This window comes from Phycodurus eques, chromosome 9 (assembly GCF_024500275.1).
Source record: "Phycodurus eques isolate BA_2022a chromosome 9, UOR_Pequ_1.1, whole genome shotgun sequence".
Classification (NCBI taxonomy): Eukaryota; Metazoa; Chordata; class Actinopteri; order Syngnathiformes; family Syngnathidae; genus Phycodurus; species Phycodurus eques.
The window spans coordinates 12,354,146-12,377,241 of NC_084533.1; the positions used below are offsets into that span (position 1 = coordinate 12,354,146).

A 23,096-nucleotide genomic window follows, 5' to 3' on the forward strand; every position below is an offset into this window, starting at 1 on the left:
ATGTGCAACTGTTTTAGAATGACTTTGTTTTGAATGCAAAATACTGTATACAGTATATTTAAAAATGTTGAGAAAAGGATCCAAGATGGCATGCAGCCATAGTATTACAAGCAGATGCACTTTGTTGAAAATGTTTGTTTCTCACATGAACTATACATTTTCAGTGTCAGCACAAAAAACGGCTCCGATTTCTGCTTGAAGCCTAAAGCCGTGAACCGTATCCTCGCAAACCTCTTGTGAGTACTCCAATGAATCATCTCAGCAAAGTTAGACTTAAAAAGTGACTACTTTCTTCCATTTGTTGAAATGTCAATTTCTGTCCTTTGTGTCATGTGTTCAGGAGGAATAAAGCAACCTCCAGCTTAGATGCCACTTTAGTCAGTACCATTGCCACACCAATACCACCCGCATCTGAAAAGCTACAGTAAAAACACCAGATGACTGCTGTATGTTGTATTCTGAAGGAAACATTATATAGTTATGTATTATAATACACTGAATATTCCTTTTGACTTTTTTTTTTTTTAATAAAAAATAAAATACAATGAAGACTGTGTTAAGGATTTTCACTTATACCCTACTCCCTAACAGTATTGGGATTTCTAAATACAGTAGTGGACTGTAGTAGTATTGTAGTAGTATAGTTCACTCATCAGTGACATTAAAAATAGCTTTCAAACACTACTTGGGTTAATGACCTCATTAGTGTCGCATAATTACAACATACCGCATCAACATCAGTTGGTTAACCTGCCGTAATAAATACTAAACGTCCGTCCACTGGAGCCTATCCCAGCTGACTTGGGGCAAAAGGTGGACTACACCCTGACCTGGTTGCCAGTCAGTCGCAGGGCACATAGAGAGACAAGCACACCTCACTCACATACACATCATCACTAAGTGGGAACTGAACCGAGAGAGAGGTTTGCATGTTCCCCCGTGCCTTCGAGAGGCCTTCTATTCATATCTGTGCCGCGTTGACTACCTTTCAAGCTGCATTGTGGAACATATTGAGTCTCAGTCGCTGCACATTTGAACAGCACAACAAAATTGTGAACTCACAATAGCGGACAGAGAGTGATTGATTGATGAGAAATAATTATTAAGTCATATTTCCCCCCCCTCTTCAGATCAAATCGTTTCTCTTGCAACAGTACCGCCTGGTGGTTCAAGGCAAAATAAATAAACAAACAAACAAACACTAATCACTTGACGTCATGGAGCCTTGGGTTATTGTAGTATTTCATTTCTGTTATTTATAGTCCACTCTCCAGGATTTGGATTTCATTCATTTGTTAAGGGATAAATTGTAAGGGACCAAATACACCAGAATTCCCAAACATAAAAATGTCAACACGGTGAAGTAAAGTTACAACGATTCAATTATAAAATTAGACGATGTCTCTAACGCTACTCTTAACTCAAAAACTGTTCGATTTATTAAGTTGTTTGTTTCCAAACTTCGCTGTCAGCTCATCCATTCCCTATCGGGGTAGGCGTGACGAGGTTTCCCACACAGTTTCAAAGCAGGACACGCCCGCCTGCAACATGATTGGCTCCTGCGTCGAGGGAAGGGGCGACTACGCAGAGGGCCGTCCCAAACATGTGTCACATTTGTACGACGTTAAAACAAAGACGTTAGTTGTGGTTCGGTTTAGGCAAGGGTTGGGTCTTAAGGTGGTTAAGGAGGCGTTACGTTTCGGATTAGGGTGGGTTAGGGTTAGTGGGAAACATATTAACGCCGCCACAACTTTGTCACATCGTTTCCCGTCTGGAAGCAGTAGGTTGTGTTCTACCGGGATGCAGCATCCAATCATAGTACAGCGGACGTGTCCTGGAGCCAGTAATATTGTCTTGCCTGGAAACTAAGTGGGAATCCTAATAACGCGGTAGCGAGTGTATAGGCTAACATTTTGCCATTGTCCCTTTCGAGTGTTGCGTTCAATGACACCGCGTCACGGCGAACTCCGTGCCCTCGTTTCGCATGGCCAAAAGTCATGGACGAGCAAACATACTGCACTGTTTGTTCTCTCGCTTGGTCAAATGTGACACGAAGGAGTGAGATTATATTCCAAAAGGTGAGCGATTACTGGCAGTCTGGGGTGAGTGACTGCATTATACTGTACACGCTACATTGTTGAATGGAAATTAGTGATGGGGATTACATGCACGCAGAAGACGAAGGTGAGCGGTCCCGCTTTTGACAAGGCTCACTCAAAGTATTCCGATTGAATATTTGTGTTAATTATAGCTCTTGGGACATCACATTTATATTAAATTAAGTCTTGAGTTCTGTTGTCTTCCAGTCACTTTGTCAGTTGACATGTCTCATGTCCGTTTAGCAATACAATCTTAAATCGTCATATTATCCAATATATATTGGATAAAATGTCGATTTAACTAATTTATGACAATGGGTCAGAAAATTAGAAGGCACTGAAAATTGCAGTACTGTATATCCTGAAGAAATATTACATCATCACGTACAGTATTTGATACATATGGTGATGATTATTATTGCATGTGTTACTTTAATTTTAATTATTCTTACTTTTCTCTTGTCATGTGTTTATTTTTTTCCAGCAATACATTTTCCTTGTGTATTGATTTGTTAATAAAATGTTGGGGGAGAAAATCTTAAATTGACATGTACAGTAAATAATTTATGACATAATTTACATAGATATAGCAAATTACAAGATAAGGTGGATTTCCATAATGACATTCTTTGTTGAAATTGCATCTTTTCCTTCTGTGCCATGTGCCATCTGGTAGCAGGCTTGATCATGCGGTGCACTGTAGAATTTCCAAGATGTGAAATTGGGAATGATGTCGATTGTCACCAGACTCTCTCTCTCTCTGTCTCTCTCTCTGGCTCTGGGTCTATTTGGGGCTGGTCAGAAACCGGACACCATACACAGTCTGCAGTAAAGACAAGCAGGCCTTTTTGGTGTGTTTCTTCAATGACCTCTACAGTAAAGTCAATGAAAGCTGTTTTAGTATTCATACCAACTGTGTATGTGTGACCGTGGGCAGACCATCAAGACGACGTTTATCTGTGGGACGAGTGGACACAAATTTGGACTGAAAGAAAAGTGGACTCAGCAGAGTGAGCGGTGGTGAACTCCTTTGACCCGGTGTCAGAATGGCCTCAAGACAGGGAGACGTGCCAGGTATATCAGGATTTATTTATTTATTTATACAGGATTTATTGTGTAGTGTAAGAATGAATGATTAGAGACAAAATGTCAGACAATTTGTATTTACTGACGTGAGCAGAGGGAGCACGCTGGACTAGTTATGAGCATGTCTGCCTCGCAGTTCTCAGGTGCGGTGTTTGACTCTTGGCTCCAGCCTTCCTGTGTAGAATTTGCATGTTGTCCTCGTGCTTGGGGGTACTCCAGTTTTCCTCTCACATTCCAAAAACATGTTAATTTAAGACTCAAAATTGTCCAGATATGAACGTGCGTATGAATGGTTGTTTGTCTACACCGAACTTCGATAGAACGGACTAATAGGGGGGCAGGGTCGTCCGATATCGCCGATTGTCCGTTACATTTTTATTTTATTTTTTATTTTTTGAGGCCATATGCACCCATATTACTGTACAGCACAAAATTATTGTTTTGTAGGTTTTTTTGTGTGGCCTAAAACGCCCAGTACAGTACAAAGTTTTGGTAAATAATAATAATAAAGTTTCACATTTTATCCAAACTTACCATGCTGATGTGCTTGGTCATGGTGACATTGTTGACGTACAGTACTCAAGGCAAGTCGCTTTCATGAGCTGCGAGGAATTAGTGTGCTTCCTAGTTCCGAATCCATAGCCAAAGGCGAACGACTCGACAAAAATTTTTACTGTACAAAAAATAGCACAATCCAGACTCCATAAACTTTTGTTTTGTATTCCTCAGAGTTAACACTGCCGCCAAGCCACTCGCTCTCTCTGTGATGCGAGTCTATGCACAATAGACAATATATATAATCATCATGACACCATGTCATGTCATGCTATGTCAATGCCTCACATTCAACATGGCCGCCAGGTAGGCATGGGGGGATCTAGTATAATTGTATATCTGTGACCTGGAAATACATCAATCCCATTCTCTGCCTTCATTCCGTCAAAGCGCCAATAAACAACATCGGCCAATTCTGGAACTAACAGACTTTGTTAACGGCAGTTTAAGTGACAAATTTAGTGATAAATGGAAACTATTTTTGGACACATTGTTCAGTCCCGACGGTCCGTTTACTCCAATATTAGTTATATCGGGGTCCGTTTTATTGAGGTTGCACTGTATGTACCCTGCCATTGGCTGGCGACCAGTCCAGGGTTTACACTGTCTCTCACCCATAGTCAGATGGGATAGGCTGAAGCTCACCCACAACCGAAATGAGGACAAGTGCTGTAAAAATGGATGGATGAATTCTTTATGTATGATGTTGCTCATGATTGGATACAAAATGTTTTACAATTTGTCTTTGCTTTTGAACTTGGCAAACACATATGCTTATCTATTAGTTCTCCATGATGTGCCTTATGAAATGTTTGAACCATGTCCAGAAATATTATTCGATGCATACTAAAGTGGATCGCAATATTTCATTCTATGTATCAGCTCTAGAATCTGGACCGTCGTCCGTACTCTTTGGTGCACTGTCGTCTCCCATTGGACTCACCCGACACAATATGAGCTACGACGAGCAAATGGATGCTCCAATGCATTCCCCGCCTGCGGACTTTGCAGTTAACACCTTATGGAGAGACCCCGTCGTCCCAAAGCACAGGTTTAGGAAGACTGCAGAGGTGCTCTACAATTGTGTTTGCCCTCCCCGACCCATGCAATGTTTGCTATGGATGTATTAGTGGTGCCTTGAGATACACGTTACCCGGCTTACGAGTTTTTCAAGATACAAGGTGTGGTTCAGAAGCTTTTTTATTTTGCCTTGCGAGCAAAAATTTGACATACGAGCGCTGCATGTTGGCAATGAACACGACAAGCAGTAATTGGCCAGATCGTGAACAATTCTTCAAAAAGTTCATGATTCAAGATTCTTTATTGCCATTGGACAAGACATACAACAAAATTCAGGTGCACTCAAGAACTGGACATAAATCAAATCAGTATGAAAGATAATAACTAAGAAGCACTTCCAGTCATTCATTTTAACTCACATTCCACCCACATTTTGCTCACCAGATTTATACCCTAATAAAGGGAGTTTGCATGTTCACCCCGTGCCTGCGTGGGTTTTATCCGGGTACTCCGGTTTCCTCCCACATCTCAAAAACATACATGGTAGGTTAATTGAGGACTCTGAATTGCCCGTAGGTGTGAATGTGAGTGCGAATGGTTGTTTGTTTGTATGTGCCCTGCGATTGGCTGGTGACCAGTTCAGGGTGTACCCCGCCTCTCGTCCAGAGTTAGCTGAGAGAGGGCTCCAGCACGCCCGTGAACCTTGTGGGGAAAAGCGGTACCGGAAATGAATGAATGAATGAAATGAATATGGAAATGGCCTCGGGATAGAAGCTGTGCCACTCCCAGTTTAAGTTTACTGTAAAAAAACAAACAAAGATAATTACGTGTTGCATATTTAAAGCAACCACATCCACTATCTTAATGCTAACTCATAATGGAAAATGTCACAAATGCGCTAATGAATAGCATCGATGTGGCGGTGTTACACCGCTTTTAGCAATGGATACTTGACCGATACTTAAACGCAAACGGTGCAGCAACACATGTGCAGACAATACTCACAGATATATGCTCTTTAAAAAACGACGACAGCTAATATTGCTGCAGTTTACTGAGTCCCTTACAGTAGTTGTGAAACTCTTCTTCGTTTGTGTCTGCATGGTTGTATTATATGCACATCAGAAGGAGCAGCAATGCATTTCTCATGATGCAAAAATTAATTGTTTTTAAGTTGTTTTTAATGATGTCAATATTACATGTTTTTATTACAATATTATAGAGTGCTACTTTCATTATTAAAAAATATTGGGATTTTTGGTGAGGATTCATGGTATTTGCATGGATTTCTACAGGAAAAGATGATTATAGATATGAGTGGTATGAGTTACCAGCATGATCACGGACCTCGTATCTCAATGCACCACTTTACTTTGAAACTACTGCGAGCTCGTCTCAAAGGTTTTGTGTGTGCTGGTGCACATTTGATTTGCTTATGTAACTGCAACTAGGAAAGTGAGAAGAGTGGCTTGATGATGACTGCAGAGAGATTGGAGCCAGCCAAACCCCCTGTCCATGTGAAAGCCAAAGCCAGCTCTTTCATGAGCTCTCTCACTTTTAGTAAGTGACAGTTTTTTTTCTTGGACCTACTGTTCAACCTCCATTGTAAATATGTATTTGCTATGTTTACAAACATTAAAGGAAACCCTGATTGTAATGACAAATACTTCTGAAAATACAACCACTGACCTAAGGCTGCACAATTGATCGAATTTTAATCGTGATCGCGATTTTGGCTGCCACAATTAAATGATAAATGGTCGTCTGGTATTTTTTACATTTCAAATGCGGGCACTGCAGCATATGAGAAGTGCTTCATTTGGAGCAGTGCCCCCAACCTAGTCAGCCAGCCACCAGGGGGCGAACGTATTGTTTGTTGAAAAGTAGTGCAATAAAAATAAAGATTTTTCCCTAATGAGGAATTATTGTGATTAATATTCGTGATTACAATATTTATCAAAATAATCATTATTATTTTGACCATAATTGTACAGCCCTCTACTTTTGAAATAGAGTTTTATATATTTATAAATTATTCTTTTAAATTATAATTTCTTTTTTTTATTATTATTGTGACCACCGTTTTTGCGTGCGCAAAGCATTGTGGGATTAATGACGTAGTGCTTTGACCTGTTTTGCGGAAGTAGGTTGCACATATACCGGATTACACAGCTCTTACAGTATATTAGATGCCATTAGATAAGTGTTCATAATGTTGTGGCAGGCCAGTGCACTTGTCAAAGTCTATGAATGAGCACATACAGGCAATTAAGACGTCATATATATCCCCCTTCTCACAGAGCAAACCCAAGAGAACCTCCGAAGTTTTGAGCACCAGGCAGGGCTGACCGACACTGGCTATACCCCCCACAAGGGCCTTTCTGCTGAGGAGACACGCTTTCGCCGTCTGGCTGATGGCATACAACCTGTGAGTTTGGAACTCAATACTAAAAGGAGCTAACAACCATCAATGGTAATATTAACGTACAGTAGAATTGAAATACACTAGTATTAGTCACTGGTGTAGTGGTTCACCTGCCTGACCTCTATTGTGGGTTAATTTCCCACTCAGTGACAGTGTGATGTCAGTGTGAGTAGTTGCTACCTCTATATGTGCCCTGTGGTTGACGAGCAACCAGTCATGTTGTAGTCTGAGGTTTTGATGAAGAAATGCACTGCAATGTACTATAAATCAAACTTTATTAGTGTAGCACTTTTCATACATACAATGCAACCCAAAGTGTTTTACATGAATTAAAATCAACCCCCCACTTGTCCACAAGGACACAGACACACACATACAGGGGAAGAAGAACTCACGTTCACACACATACTAATTAAAATCAATACTGAAATAACCTAAGAAACGCGAAGCTGGGTACAGAGCATCCAGGTGTGGAAACACCTTCTCAAGGAGCCCCTCTGCACCAGGACCCTACCATAGGCCACAGTTGAGTGGCGCAGCAAGTACAGTACCTGCACACACAGCGACCAGGGACCCCACACAAGGCAGCAACATGGCCACGGCCCACCACAGCTCCCATCGCAGAGTGCTCCCTCTGAGCAGAACACTGAAAGTAGTAAAGTATTACTAAACGATATTAATCAGTAAAATCAACGTGAAAGAATGAGCCAGTGCCGTGTAAGCGTATTGGCCCAGTTCTCAAATTCGTATATTTTTGCAAAGTTTCCCCACTTGAATGTTTAAGATCATCAAACAAATGTAAATATCAGACAAATATAACCCAAGTGAACATAAAATGCTGTTTTTAAATGGTGATTTCATTTATTAAGGAAGAAAAAAAAACTATTCAGTTACCTGGCCCTGTGTAAAAAAGTAATGGCCCCCTAATCCCAATAACTGGTTGGGCCATCCTCAGAAATCAAGCGTTTTCTATAACTGGGGATGAATCTTTCACATCTCTGTGGAGATATTTTGGCCTACTCGTCCTTGCAAAATTGTTTAATTCAGCAAAAATTGAGGGTTTTGAGCATGAATGGCCTTTTTAAGGTCATGCCACTGCATTTCAATTGGATTCAAGTCTGAACTTTGAGTAGGCCATTCCAAAACCTTCATTCTGTTTTTTTTTAAACTGATGGTTGAACATTCTCCTTCAGGGTTTTCTGTTAAAGAGCAGAATTCATGGATCCATCAATCACAGCAAGTTGTCCAGGCCCTGAAGGAGAAAGCAGCCCAAGATCATACCACCATCATGTTTGACTGTTGGTATGATGTTCTGTTTCTGTATTGCTATGCTACATTTAGGCCAAATGTAACGAGACACACACCTTCCAAAAAGCTCAACTTTCATTTCGTCAGTCCATATAATATTTTCACAAAAATCTTGGGAATCATTCAGGTGTTTTTTGGGAGGGGGTAAAAGTAAGATGAGCCTGTATGTTCCTTTTGGCCAGCAGTGGTTTTCACCTTGGAACTGTGGCATCCCATTTTTGCCCAGTCTCTTCCTTATTGTTGTGTCATGAACACTGACCTTAGCTGAGGCAAGGGAGGCCTGCAGTTCTTTAGAATTTGTCCTGAGTTTCTTTGTGGCCTCCTGGATGAGTCATTGCTGTTCGCTTGGTGTAATCTTTGGAGGGCAGCCACTCCTGGGAAGGTACACCATGCTTCCATGTTTTCTCCATGTGAGAATAATGGCTCTCTCTATGGTTTGCTGGAATCCTAAAGCTTTAGAAATGGGTTTTGTAACCCTTTCCAGACTGATAGATGTCAATTACTTTATTTCTTGACTGTTTGGGAATTTCTTTGGATTGTGTCATTTTGTTGCAGCTTTTTTAGATCTTTTTTCTGACTTGATTTTGTCGTGACAGATTCTGTTTAAGTGATTTTAAGTGATTGCTTGAACAGGTCTGGAGGTAATCAGGCATGGGTGTGATCAGTGAAAATTAACCAAAAATTGTGATTAGCCACAATTCATTGATGATTTAATGTAATTCATTTTTCACACAGGGCCAGGTAACTTTGAATATATATATTTTTTCCTTAATAAAAGTAGAGTAAAGCACGCCAATACCATGATACTCCCTCCACCATGCTTCACAGTTAGAAGGTTTTGATGTTGGTGTGCTGTGCCAATTTTTGCTGTGCCAATTTTCCTCCACACATGCCTTTGTTTTCCTCCCGAACAATTAAACTTTGGTTTCATCTGTCCACAGAATATTTTGCCAGTAGTGCTGTGGAACATCAAGGTGCTCTTTAGCAAACTTCAAAGGTTCAGCAATGGGTTTTTTTTGTTTGTTTTTTTTTAGACAGGTGTTCTCCCATGAACCCCATTCCTGTTTTTGTTTTACATATAGTATATTTGTCAGCAGTGATGTTGGCATGTGCCAGTAATTTCTCTCAGTCTTCAGATGACACTCTAGGATTGTTTTTTTTTTTTACCCCATTGAGCATTCTGTGCTACGCTCTTGCAGTCATCTTTAAGGGAGGGCCACTCCTTGGACGAGAAGAAACAGTGCTGAACCTTCTCCATTTATAGACATTTTGTCTAACCGTGAACTGATGACCATCAAGGCATTTACAGATACATTTGTAACCCTTTCCAGCTTTATAAAAGTCAACAATTCTTAAGTGCAAAGTTCTTGACGAGACAATTCTAAACTGGTGTGTTTTTGAGTGGCTAGAGCAGCTTCAAGCCACACCTTCAGTCTTTTCTAATTGATTGGACTCCAGGTTGGCTCACACCTGATTTCTGATTATCTCTTGGAGAATCCGTAGCCTACAGGCAATCCTTAGCCTACGGGGTCACTTACTTTTTCCTCCCTGTTCTACGTTATTTTCAATAAAATATGGAAAAACATTTTGTGTGGCATGGGTTTAAGCAGACTGTTTATTCTTGTGATTTAGATGAAGGTCAGACTACATTTTATGTCCAATTTATGCAGAAATTTAAGTAATGCCAAAGGGTTCACATACTTTTTCCTTCTACTGTACCTACTCACAGACCATCAGCATGCACTGCTTAACACACCCTGTGAAAAAGATTGAAGCTTGGTTGATTTCTTCAGCCACAATAAACCTAGCTTTCACTATCACAGTTTTTTATTGTGGCTTTCACGAACACGTTCTGATGCGATCACAGTTTGCCTTTTAATTCTTGGACAATTTGTTCTTTTTCTTGAGGGCTTATTTTGGCATACTTAGCTCCATGTTTGGTGTCAAAGTACCGAAGTGGATTGTAATCTTTGACAACCGACATCGCCTCAGATAAGAAAAGACATACTTTTATTTCTCCAACATGTATTCGCTTTCTCGAAACTGCCTTCCATCTTCATCAAGTATACTCTTCTTCGACATTTTGTGATCATTGTATTTCTCAATTTTAATTGGGAAAATCACATTGACGTGCATACAAACACTGCAATCTAGTGGTGGGATGCCGTCATTTTGCGGATGACATAATTGGCATGCATTGTGGGAAATGTCTTTGGTCAATGCACGCTATTCACCAACTTATTATAAGACAATCAGGCCTTTTAAGATCTCTGGGGCCACATTAAATGATATGGCGGGTCACATTTCCCCCAGGGGTCTTGACTTTGACACGTGTTATACAGTGTGTCCCAAAAGTCACTACACTTATTTTTTTCTATTTCGTTTCGGGTATCCTTCGGACCGACATTAGGTCATCAGCATTTGAGAGCTTAGGCATTGCAGTTTTTGTAAGCATGCCTTGCCAATTGAGGTGTTCTCGCAAAGCCAGGGAAAGTCTATCCAGAAGGTTGCAATGGGACACGGCAGCAACAAAAGCTCGAATCAATGTATGCTTCGGAGAGTGATAAAGCTTTATTTGTTATTGAGCATCGAATCCTTTGAACAACCTCAAGTCAGCACAGAGAAAGCTTTATCACTGCCGAGGCATTTGCTAAATCAAGCTTTTGTTGATGCTGTTGCTGTTCCAGTGCAACCCTCTGGATAAACTTTACCTTGATTCACATGTACGCCTTCTCTCGGAGTAAAGTGTTTTCATCAGTGGTAGTAATAGCAGCTTTTCCGCTGTGTGGTTTGTTAAGAACAGATCCTGTTTCGAGACACTTGCCATGGATAGCGTATACGTTGGAATAGTGTGAATGCCATAACATTTTTAAACTGGCACTGAACAACAGTTGGGAACAAAAAAAATTATTGCCGCGTGGTAATTTTGCAACACTACTCGAATGTTGATTGGCGTGCCATTGAACAGGGAATGATATGCTTACCAAAAATATGCAAATCTCAGCTGTCAGATGCTGATGGCCTCACATCTGTCCAAATGATACCTGGGAAAAAAATAGAAAAAATGAGGTGTACATCGACTTTTGGGACATATTGACCTAACAGATCGAATGTGCACCATGATGCCTATTGTACACACCATCACTTAAATGATCGCTGTCATTCATTAATATGTATGTACAATGAGAATATAAAAGATTGTTTCACTGGAAAGGATGGAGTGACAGCAGGCTAAAAAAAAAAGAAAAGAAATAGAAAAACAGAAAAGAGTTTTTTTGGTAAACGTTACGTAACAGTTGTCCCAGGCACGTTGCTATGCAACCCTCGATATGAGTGGCACAATCCCTTTATGAGCTCACATCGCGACATCAACTGTCAGAGGCCCGTTGCATTTGTGTCGTTGCGCTTCTTAATTATGGAAAAATTAAAGAACGCGAACGTCAGGGAACGTCAAAGAAACATCATTATAAAAAGGTAGGTACAAAACACGTTTTTAAATGCTACAATTTGTTGTCTTGGACGTCGGAAGCAGGCCGCACTGTGGTCTTCGGTGCTAACTAACCAACGTTAGCATGGAGGCTACACTGCGTCTAAACCACATATTTGTCCGAATATGCCAATTTTTGGATCATTTGGTAGTCAGCCTGAGAGATACGGACGTGAACTTAGTCCGGCAGTTTGGAAAATATTGGACAGTACAGTCGACATGGATCTCAATTCGTTTGCTTTGTACCTATTAGCTAGCTGCTCTACTGCAAATACGGCTAGCGTAAATACCCTTTGTGTTTTGTTTATGTAAAATAAAGATAGTTGCTCCTGTCAAAATGACAACATTACCCCACTACAGCGTTTCAGGTACTTCGCTTGTGGTGCCGTAATGAAATGTCGACGTTTTTATTCTGGTGCCAACCGATTTCTTACGACAATCTAGAAAATATTTTAAAAAATAAAACACACTTGCCATTCCGTTATCGCTTAAATATTCAGAATGTGAAATTACGTATAATGAGTGGGATATGGACTACATCAATGTACATGAGTGAAGCAAGTATTAATCAGAATCATCTTTGTTTGCCAAGTATGTCCCAAAAAAAACCGGGGAATTTGTCTCTGGTAGTTGGAGCCGCTCTAGTACAACAACAGACAGATGGAGTAATGGTGGTATGCTATTATGATCCAGAATCATCTTTATTTGCCAAGTATGTCAAAAAATACACAAGGAATTTGTCTCCGGTGGTTGGAGCCGATCTAGTACGACAACAGACAGAAAATACTTTTGAGACATAAAAACACACTACGGAGAGTCACTGAGCAATGAAAGGTTACCAGTAATGTGGTAATGCCTATACATTTTTTTGTCTTTTGGGCAAATTTGCAAATGATGCAGAGTCCGCTAACAATTTAGAGCAGTTTGAAATGACTAATAGAGCAGTAGTCTGGGACAGTGACCATTGGGCATATGCTCCAGACTCTTCAAGAAATTAAGCACTTTAAAGTGACTAGTAGTGCGATAATCTGGAACAGTGTCAATTGTGCAAATGGTGCAGATACTTCTCCAGCACATGATTGGCCAGTATTGGTCAAAAACGGATAAGCAAATAGTGCAGAGGGGCGAGACGACGACAGTGAGTGCACGAATAATGTATAATTGTACGCAGACTTGTCACCGGCTTTGATGAGGCTGATTACTGCGGTGTTGTTTGCAAACTTCAGGAGTTTGACAACCGGGTGCGTTGAGGTGCAGTCGTTGGTGTGGAGAGAGAAGAGCAGCGGAGAGAGGACACATCCTTGGGGCAACCCGGTGCTGGTGATGCGTCTAGATGGGGTGTTGTCTCCCAGCCTCACCTACTGTGTCCTGCCTGTCAGGAAGCTGTAAATCCATTGGCATATGGCAGGCGAGACGTTGAGCTGGAGAAGCTTGGAGTAGAGGAGTTCGGGGATGATGGTGTTGAACGCAGAGCTGAAGTCCACGGACAGGATCCCCGCATAGGTCCCCGCGCCGTTGAGGTGTTCTCGGATGAAGTGCAGTCCCATGTTAACTGCGTCATCCACAGACCAGCAGGGGACCTGTGACGCTCTTGAGGTGGTCCATCATGAGGCGTTCAAAGGACTTCATAACCACAGATGTCAGGGCGACAGGGCTGTAGTCATTCAGACCCGATATTGAAGGTTTCTTGGGGACTGAGATGATGGTGGAGCGTTTGAAACTGTATGGTACTATACACAGTTATAGAGACCTATTGAAGACTGGAGCGAGCTGGTCCGCACAGAGTTTGAGGCAGGATGGGGACACAAGGTCTGGGCCCGCCGCTTTGTTGATCTTTTGTTGTTTGAAGATGCGTCTCACATCCTGTTTGTGGATGGTCAACGCAGGAGGGGGAGTCAGAGGTGTGATGGTGGTCGGTGATGAGGCTGGGTGGGTGTGGGGTGGGAAAGTGTCCTTTTCAAATCTGCAGTAGGTGTTCAAGCCGTCAAGCTGATCCTTTATTGTTCTCTGCTTGGGTGGATGGTCACTTGTAGTTGGTTAGCGATTGTAATCCCTGCCAGACTGACTTTGATTTGTTAGCGGTAAGCTGTTTTTCTAGTTTTTGTGCATAATTTGTCTTTGCATTGTTAATTTCTTTTGTCTGCTGGTTTCTAACACAATTATACAGGGTTCTATCCCCACTACGATAGGCGACATCTTTAGCCCTGCGAAGTTGCTACTCGTTTTAATTTTCAAAGGCAACATGCTTGTCAACATTCCGCCTACTTCACTGAACAGAGGATTGGGCCTGAGGAATTTTGAAGCCCTTTGGTTATCAGCTTGTCTACAGGTTCCAGAAAATTTGATGACCCTTTGCCATTGTGTATTCATGAGTATTTGTTCAGTGGTTGATCCATGATTTGCGTTACTAACAATTCTGTCCCAAATACTGGACTTGTTGCTTTTCAGAGCTTGATTCAAAGAATCTGTAATCCGACACTTGATTAAAAAAAATATCTAAGAAAATTCTTGGTTTAATAAATAAGTTTCCTTGATGATTTAAATGATTTTCATGCTGATTGGGATTAGTTTCATTTTTCTATTGCATTTTCTGTCTTGCAGAAGCTGAGAATGTCAATCGGGGACTTCAAGGACGACAGGCTTACAACATCAGCACAATCCACCCCAAGTGGCACCCCTTGTGTCACCCCCTCCGTCACACCATCTGTCACCCCCTGCGCCAGTCCCCTCTCATCACCTGCTGTTGGTCGCAGGTAGACAGCACACGTTCACATTGCGTACCGTTGATGGCCCACATGCTTCATATCTAAAACCGACGCTCTGGTTCAATGATTAGTCACCTGGCATCTGGCATGTTCACAACTCACGCTACCTCTTTGGTGGGATTGCAGGAGCTGGTTCCAGCAGAATCCTGTGCCCCTTCTCAAAGCGTTAGAGTCCAGTAGTCCTAACCACACGGAAGACATGGGAGGAAACCAGGGAGGAGAGGACAGGTGGAGCTTCTTCGGAACTCGCTCTGTGGTACAGAAGTCCCCCACTCACCCAGGGTCTGAACCCAACACAGGTGAGGGACTCGTGTGGGTGCATGACACTTTCGTGCAATTAACTATTATTAAGTAATATTAAACTTTTAACACAACTATATTGAACATCCTAGCTACTTGGGATGCAACAGTTCACAAAATCCACAGTTTGGTTCATATCCTGGTTTTGTGGTCACGGTTTTTGGTTCGGTACACATTGACTTAGAAAAATCAATTATGCATTGTTTGTTTAGGTTAAAAGTGAAAGTATGTGCATGCCATTTTTTTATTATTACTATTATATCATTATTATTATTGGTGTCGTTATTGTAATATAATTGTGGTACCTTGACTTCCGAGTGCCCCAACATAACAGTTTTGCAAGTTTTGAGCCATCAGTTACAAGCAAGCTTCAAATACACTGCCGTTAGGCCAGCATCCAGCCTCTCGTTAAGTCAGTCATTCAGATCAGATGGTTAACTTGCAGTAAAAGTATCTCTGTTGTTTTGTGCTCACGTTTTCATTTTTTTCCCTGTAGTTAATATTGCAAAATGTCCTTTTCCTAACCATGGGTCGAGTTAAGATGATTAAGTTCCGTGAAAGTGGAGTTTAAAAAAACATAATACTGTCAATGCATAATACTGTCAATGCAACAAACAATACAGTGCTGTTTTTCTTATTTATATTGATGTAACAAAAATAAATTTTTAATTAATAAAATAATGGCATTTCAGGCCATTTGAATGAGGAAAATGAATTTGAAATGCAAATAAGTTCTCTTCTATGTATTTTTTGCACAGGAAAATGAAACAGCCAGTCATTTACAATAATATCAATACATTTTGGAGCAATCAGTACGTAACTCAGGGAACGCCCCTTTTACATTGTCAAAATCAGTATGCCGCAATGTCTTGATGTGTGATGTCTGTGACAGAACTGGAGACCAAATTCTTTGCATAGCCGGTGACGACCAAGGAATTTTCTTGGGTTGGAGCAGTTCACAAAATCCACAGTTTTGTGGTGACAGTTTTGTTGAATCTTAAATCAGTTTGTCTTGTGTATTTTGTATTATTATTATTATTATTATTATTTAGAGTAAGTCAAGTCAACTTGTGACTGGGGGGGAACTAACGCCGAGTCAGAATTTTAGAATTTGAATAAAAAACAAATCAAAGATTAACATTAACATTCTATTAACAAGATGTCGCCCCGCTGTAGTTTCTTCCTTTGTTTTTAGGCCACCATTTTTACTTACTGCATATACGCAGTTGTACCGGTGGTTAAATATCAGCACAAATCAACTAAATGATAAAGTGATGCTACATTTGAAGCCACAAAGGAAAAACCCTGTTACCATTTCAGAATTTGATAGTTGATCAAAAAACTGTACAGAAAACGGTTCATTAGCATAAACGAGCGGTCTTGACTCAACATCATCTGACATTTTCAAAACTATTGCAAAGTCTGTGCTAGCTGATTTGCAGCAAATAATCAATTGTGGCCAATGGGTTAGCACATCTGCCTGACAGTTCTGAGGAGCTTTGTTCAAATCCAGCCTCGCCTGTGTGGAGTTTGAACCCTCAAATGTGTGTTCATGGACCCCTCATGTTCAGCCTGTATCTGCTACTCTTGGGTCAAATTCTTCAGAACCTTAACGTTAACGTTGACTATCATAAATATGCAGATGACACACAGTTATGGTATATCTAGCAGTGTCTCCAGATGACTACAGTTCAATTGAGGGGTTGTGTCACTCTCTAAAACAGATAAATAATTGGATATGCCAAAACCTTCTTCAATTAAACCACAACAAAACTGAGAATTGTTTTTGGCAGTAAATAGAGGAGGATTGTGGTTAGTAAATACCTGAAGTCAAAGTCCGAAACCTTGGTGTACTGATTCCGACCTGACTTTCAACAGTCATATGAAATCAATTCCTAAAACAGCCTTCTACCAGCTCATTCAGAATGCTGCAGCTCGGGTCCTGACCAGAATGAAGAGATCAGAACATATCACTCAAAGTCTAAAGTCTCTACACTGGCTCCCAGTCAGCTTTAGAATAGATTTTAAAGTTCTGCTACTAGTCTTTAAGTCACTAAATGGTTTAGGTCCTGAAGACATGAAAGAAATGCTAATTGAATATAAACACAGTAGGGTTCAGAGCATTTCCACTTTAAAAAACTTTTCTTTCACTGTACGCTTTTTATTTAATTTTTCTTTTTTTTCTGTTTTAAGTGGTGGTTTTAAGCTGTTTTATTTTTTTTCTTTGTTTTTAAATGCTTTTAATCATGTGACGCACATTGAGTTACCTTGTGTATGAAATGCGCTATATAAATACATTTGCTTAGCTAAGGCCTGGTACACACATAAAGACAATCGGGCTGTTTTGTGGCAATTTTGTCCCTTCCTGACCAAGCACGTCAATTTGTCTGTGTTAAGAGTGGATTCGTCCCGAATTTAGGGTCCGAAACAGGTCGCGGCCGACGATCTTAAATAATGAACATGTTCAATAAATGTGACCAAAATGACTTCTCTCCAGTCATGACACCGAGAACGGTGACGTGGAACAAAATGTAGGCAATCAAAGACACACCCAAGACTGACGAACACAGAAGTGACCGAAAATGAAAACAAAAATGTCTTACCCGGTCGTTTTTTTAATGTATAAAAGTGGGTGATCAGACAAAGCAACTCATTTTTTGACATCATCGCCATTTTATAAGGCTCAAGGCTCCGGCAACCTTTTAGAACACTCGGGGAAACATCGTCGTCTTGTTTGGGTTTGTGAAATTACGTGTGATCACGTGAGATTTGAAGATCGCCGGTGCACTAGAATCTTTGTGTGCGGTCAGCAGTATTGAGATTCTCGGAGCACAACACACACTTGACCACCAAAACTGTTCAATGCCTGGTTTATTTTATTTCTTTCTTTCTTTTTTAAATCTTTGTTTGCGGTCTGCAGCAGATATTTAAGAGTGGAAAAATCTTTGTAACGAGTGTAAGATGAAAGTGTCCTTTTCAAATCTGCAGTAGAAGGTGTTCTACTGCAGAGTCGTTTTTTTTTTATTTTTTTTTTTTTTTCTTCTTCTTCTTCCTCCCTCTTCTCATTAATGTCCTCTTATTGTCGCTTTAGCCAGATCATTATTCCTCTGGTCATCAACATTTCTTTAGGGGGGTAATTTTGTTTTCTTCTTATGATTCCATTAATGTATACATAGTCAACTACATTCAATAAGACTCCAGAAGGAAATCCAGTTTGAGATCCAGCAATATAAAATAATGACTCCTTGTCATAAGTAATGATTTTAAAGATGGACCCTTTAAGGCAGTGATTCTCAAAGCCGCATAATGTTGTAGTGGCTAGAACTCTTTAATCCAGTACAGTACCTTTGTTAATTACTGTTCAGATGTTTTGACTTTAAAGTACAATACAGTTGCATTTAATGTTTAACTTTTTTGAAACATTTTTAAGGTACAATTATTTAAATGTTGTGCATTACAGTTTAATTAAATCATTAAGTAGTTTTATTTACCTACATTCCAGCGCAATGTTCATGTTCAAACTATGCACAGTGGGCATAAATCCTGCCTTGTTTTCGATCAACACTTAGGCCTACTCTGCTATTGTATTTTAATGTTGGTCATTATGGTGGTGCTTGGAGAGCTGAGATTTCTTGTAGGCGGTAAAAGGTTTGAGAATCACTGCTATTAAAGCAACTAGATCTACAGTACATTTGGGGAATCAGAACCCCGTTTTACCTCTGTGCCTTCCTTACAGGCTTTTCACTTCAGTCCTACTTTGGCCTGCAGAAGTCCTCCACCATTGCAGGCACCGGTGGACAAGACAGCCTCAGGGTGGGGGACGCTGCCACCTTCAAGCCCCCCAAGATTGAAATTTCAGGCTTGGACCCCAAGCAGGTGCCCCCACGGCCACACAAACTCAAACCCCGGGACATGAATGTCTTAACACCTTCAAGCTTCTGACCAGACGCACGGTGATTATATCTCTGTCCCCTCAGTCATGTGCTTCCCTGCCTTCCTTCGTCCCCTAGGCAGACCACCCACCCCTGTGCACTATCAGTCCCTACCCCCTCCTGATAGTATTAAGTGACTGCACTGCTACTACTTCAGTGGACTGCAATCTTGTAATCCGCTCCATTTCTTCCAAGTAGTAGGTCCAAATATGTGGGGAACATTTTTTTCAATATCCCTTAAGAGCTAATTGCCATATACTGTATATACAATGACTTATTATTTTAGTAAGTGATGCAGTGTTTCCATCATGGGATGAGATTGAAGTTGTCAAGCACACCCTCTCGTACAAAGTTCTATTTTGTTAAGACATCACAGATTTGTGGTCGGGCTTGGTGCCTAAGCCTGCAGTAGTGTTTTTCTTTTCTAAATATTTGGCTTTGTTTACACGTCAAGTGCAACTGCTTACCTGAACAAATGTATAATTAAGATCACAGTGTATGTTCATTGTCTTCACTCTTCCCATAGTTCTGTGGATTTTTTTTTTTCTGTAGAATCACAATATAACTCTATGTTGAGCTATAGAGATTGCAGTGCTTGTTTTTCATGTTTTTTTTTTTTTAATTGTCAAAACAATCTGGTCCTTGAAGTTGTTTTTGAAAATGTTGATCAGTTACTTTATGTAATTGCACAAGGGAGATTGTAACTCCCACTTGCACGTGTAAATAAATCTACATACAAACATACACTTCGTTATTATTAAGTACTTGTGGCATTCTTTTCACGTAACATTGTAAAACATGTTTTATGTAAGTGAAGAGACCTATTCCCAAACATTGTTTGGCTATTTTTTTAGTAAAATGTGAGCCAGCAAAATGTGTGGTTACAGTCAACTTCTTCTGAACCTATAAACACAAGTTACAGGGGATAAATACAGTATACTGTAGATATGTGAAATTATGTATTGGGAGGTACTGAGTCCATGCTGAGGGAATGCATTGTTTAATTACAGTCCTTGGCCAGAAGATAGCAGCATGGGCTCACATTCTTGTTTAACACACATTATACAATAAACCACTATTTGAGATGCAATGTTGTCTCCTTAGCAAAACATTAATTCTTCCTAACAGAAAATAAATACACTCTAATCCATCCATCCATTTTTTTTATTTTTTTTGTACCACTTATCCTCACTAGTGTCACGGGCATGCTGGAGCCTATCCCAGCTATCTTCAGGCGAGAGGCGGGGTACACCCTGAACTGCTCGCCAGCCAATCGCAGGGCACATATAAACAGTCAACCGTTGGCACTCACATTCACACCTACAGACAATTTAGAGTCTTCAATCAACCTACCATGCATGTTTTTGGGATGTGGGAGGAAACCGGAGTGCCCGGAGAAAACCCACGCAGGCACGGGGAGAACATGCAAACTCCACACAGGCGGGGTCGGGGATTGAACCCCAGACCTCAGAACTGTGAGGCAGATGTGCTAACCAGTCATCTACCGTGCCGTCTACACAGTATAATGATTTGTTATAATTTAATAAATTAACCATATTCAGGTATGATTTATTATAATAAATTAAGCATTCAGGTGGCACGGTGGATGACTGGTTTGCACATCTGAGACTGGAGTCTTTGGGGGGGTGGAGGGTGGATAATCTGAACTGCTGTTTGGTGCAGAGGCACAAACTACAGCTAGGACCCATCCCCCCACCCAAAGGCAGAGGTAGGGTGGTCTCTCGTCCACCGGGGTGAACTCCAACGTACAGCCTTTGAGCCGGGGACCAATAAGTATTCCCGCACCTGCTCAGCGCCTCTCACCGGGGGCAACTCCAGAATGGAAGAGCCCAACCCCACTGGAGAGGACTGGTACCACAGCCCAAGCTATATGTGGGGGCGAGGCCAACTATGTCTAGTCGGAACTTCTCAACCTCACACACCAGCTCAGGCTTCCTCCTTGCCAGAGAGGTGACATTCCACATCCCGAGAGACCGTTTCTTTAGCCAGGGATCAAACCGCCAAGGTCCCCGCCTTCGGCTGCTACGCAACTCATTTTTCACCTGCCCCCTTGGCCCCTCCCTACAGGTGGTGAGCCCATGGGAAAGTGGAGCCAAGTTACCCTTTCAGGCTGTGCTCAGCCGGGCCCCATGGGCGCAGGCCCGGCCACCAGGTGCTCGCCATCGAGCCCCACCTCCAGGCCTGACTTCAGAGGGGGGCCCTACGCCCACTGACCTGCGTCCGTGCGAGGAAAAACGTTGTCTATTTATTTTGGGGTCATTTGAGCCTTGCTTTGCCTTTTATCCCACAGATTCAAATGCAACATAGGCATCCATCTATTTTCGATCGCGCTTGTCCTAATTAGGGTCGAGGGTAAACTGGAGCCTGTCCCAACTGAGTTTTGGCAAGTGGCGGAGTGCACCTCTGACTGGTCGCCAACTAAACATAGGCTACACACAAAAAACGATTTACATTTATGGACTATATTAACTTATTATGCATGTTTTTGGAATGTGGCAGAAACCCGAGGACAACGTAAAATTCACACAAGAAGGCCTAAGCCGAGATTTCAACACAGAAACTTGGTTGTAATACAGACGTGTCCGTGCTACGTTATCATCAAAACTAAATATAATGAAGTGTTATGCATTAAGTCATTAAACCAGAAGACAGGAAATTGATCTCACCAAACAGGACACTGGTTGCTGAGAATGCAAGAATAAGGAAGTATCGGCAGGGTCGAAGTCCAACGGGTTACATTTAGCTCTACACTCTCATTTAAACCCACATTTAGATTTGTAACATTTTGTCATCCTATGTTTTAGGTAAACAAGTATTTTGCCACATGAACCCAAACACCACCCCCGGCCATGAGAAGGTGAGCTAAGCAGCAACAGCCCGTTTTTTTCCCCCAAAGGCTCAGCCATGAGCTCAAGGGTTTTACAGCCTTGTTAAGATCTCAGCAATTATTGTGTTATGTGTTTGTGTGTGTATATATATCAAAGTGGTGAAATGCCTATTACCTACCTACCTACTTACTTACCGACTGACCTATCACCCACCCACCTACAGTATTCACCTACTACCTACCTACCTACCTAGCCTATTTTCATGACCATAAGGCTCACTGTATTAAAAGGCGCAGTCTCAGCTACGGGGTCTATTTCTGTATTTAACACATACATAAGGCGCACCGTATTATTGGGCGCAGGCATGGTAAAACATATGCTATCTTAAAACATACAGTAGCATGCATGCACGCTAAAACAATGTTTTTAAAAAGGCAGCGGGAGAAAAACTGAGTATGGGTGTACTTTATTGAAGTATTTAACAATGTACTCATGTTATTTTTTCATCAATCCTCATCCACAAATCCATCAAAGTTCTCATCTTCTGTATTTGAAATGAACAGCTGGGCAAGTTCCCAATCAAACACGCCAGGTTCCTTCTCGTCATTGTCGGAGTCAGTCTCGTTGCCGTACGGCTCCTCAGAAATGATGCCGGCTTTTACAAAAGCTCGAACAACAGTGCAAGCAGACACGTTAGCCCAAGCATCCGCAATCCATTCACAAATTGTGGCGTAACTCGCCCGGCGCTGCCTCCCAGTCTTAGTAAAGCTGTGTTCGCCATCTGTCATCCATGGCTCCCACGCCGCTCACTTCACTTTGAACACCCTGTTTACACGGATGTCCAGCGGTTCGTGAAGCCTCCCGGAATGATGGAAAGGTCCGAGTTATTGCCCTCAGTCGAATGGTGACTGTAGAGACGCTTCTGTTCTTTGATCATTAATCCATTGCTCGAGTTGGTCTTCCAACCGGGCCACCTCGCTTTGTTTCCGCAGAAACTCAGCTTCGTCTTCTTGACTTGGCGCAGCTCGTTTTGCTGCTTCCTCCACTTGGATTAGAACCATGGATTTGTTGATCTTGAATTCCCCTCGCGGCTGCTCGATTCCCATGTTCCTCCGCGTAACTAATAGCTTGCAGTTTAAACTGTGCTTCGTAAGCGTGTCTCTTCGTAGGTGCCATTTTCGGGGGTCCTTAGCCAAACCGATGCACATACCGGAACGATATACCAACTGGGGGGGTGTCTTTAGCATCCTCTGTCACGCGCACCCTTCCC

The 23,096-nt window shown here is 41.5% G+C and overlaps 1 protein-coding gene across 2 annotated transcripts; it reads left to right on the plus strand.

Annotated features, from left to right (window-relative positions):
* The first annotated feature begins 1,727 nt into the window (after positions 1-1,727).
* On the plus strand, positions 1,728-20,044 carry LOC133407390 (putative monooxygenase p33MONOX). Of its 2 annotated transcripts, XM_061685213.1 has the most exons (9): positions 1,728-2,078; positions 2,902-2,950; positions 3,037-3,173; positions 4,623-4,810; positions 6,212-6,320; positions 7,061-7,188; positions 14,582-14,733; positions 14,872-15,044; positions 18,782-20,044. In XM_061685213.1, the coding sequence occupies exons 3-9, from the start codon at positions 3,146-3,148 to the stop codon at positions 18,985-18,987; spliced, it is 984 nt and encodes a 327-aa protein (XP_061541197.1). In that variant the 5' UTR covers positions 1,728-2,078; positions 2,902-2,950; positions 3,037-3,145; the 3' UTR covers positions 18,988-20,044. The 2 variants fall into 2 exon arrangements, with proteins under 2 accessions (XP_061541197.1, XP_061541198.1); XM_061685214.1 differs by lacking the exon at positions 2,902-2,950.
* Positions 20,045-23,096: the final 3,052 nt, after the last annotated feature.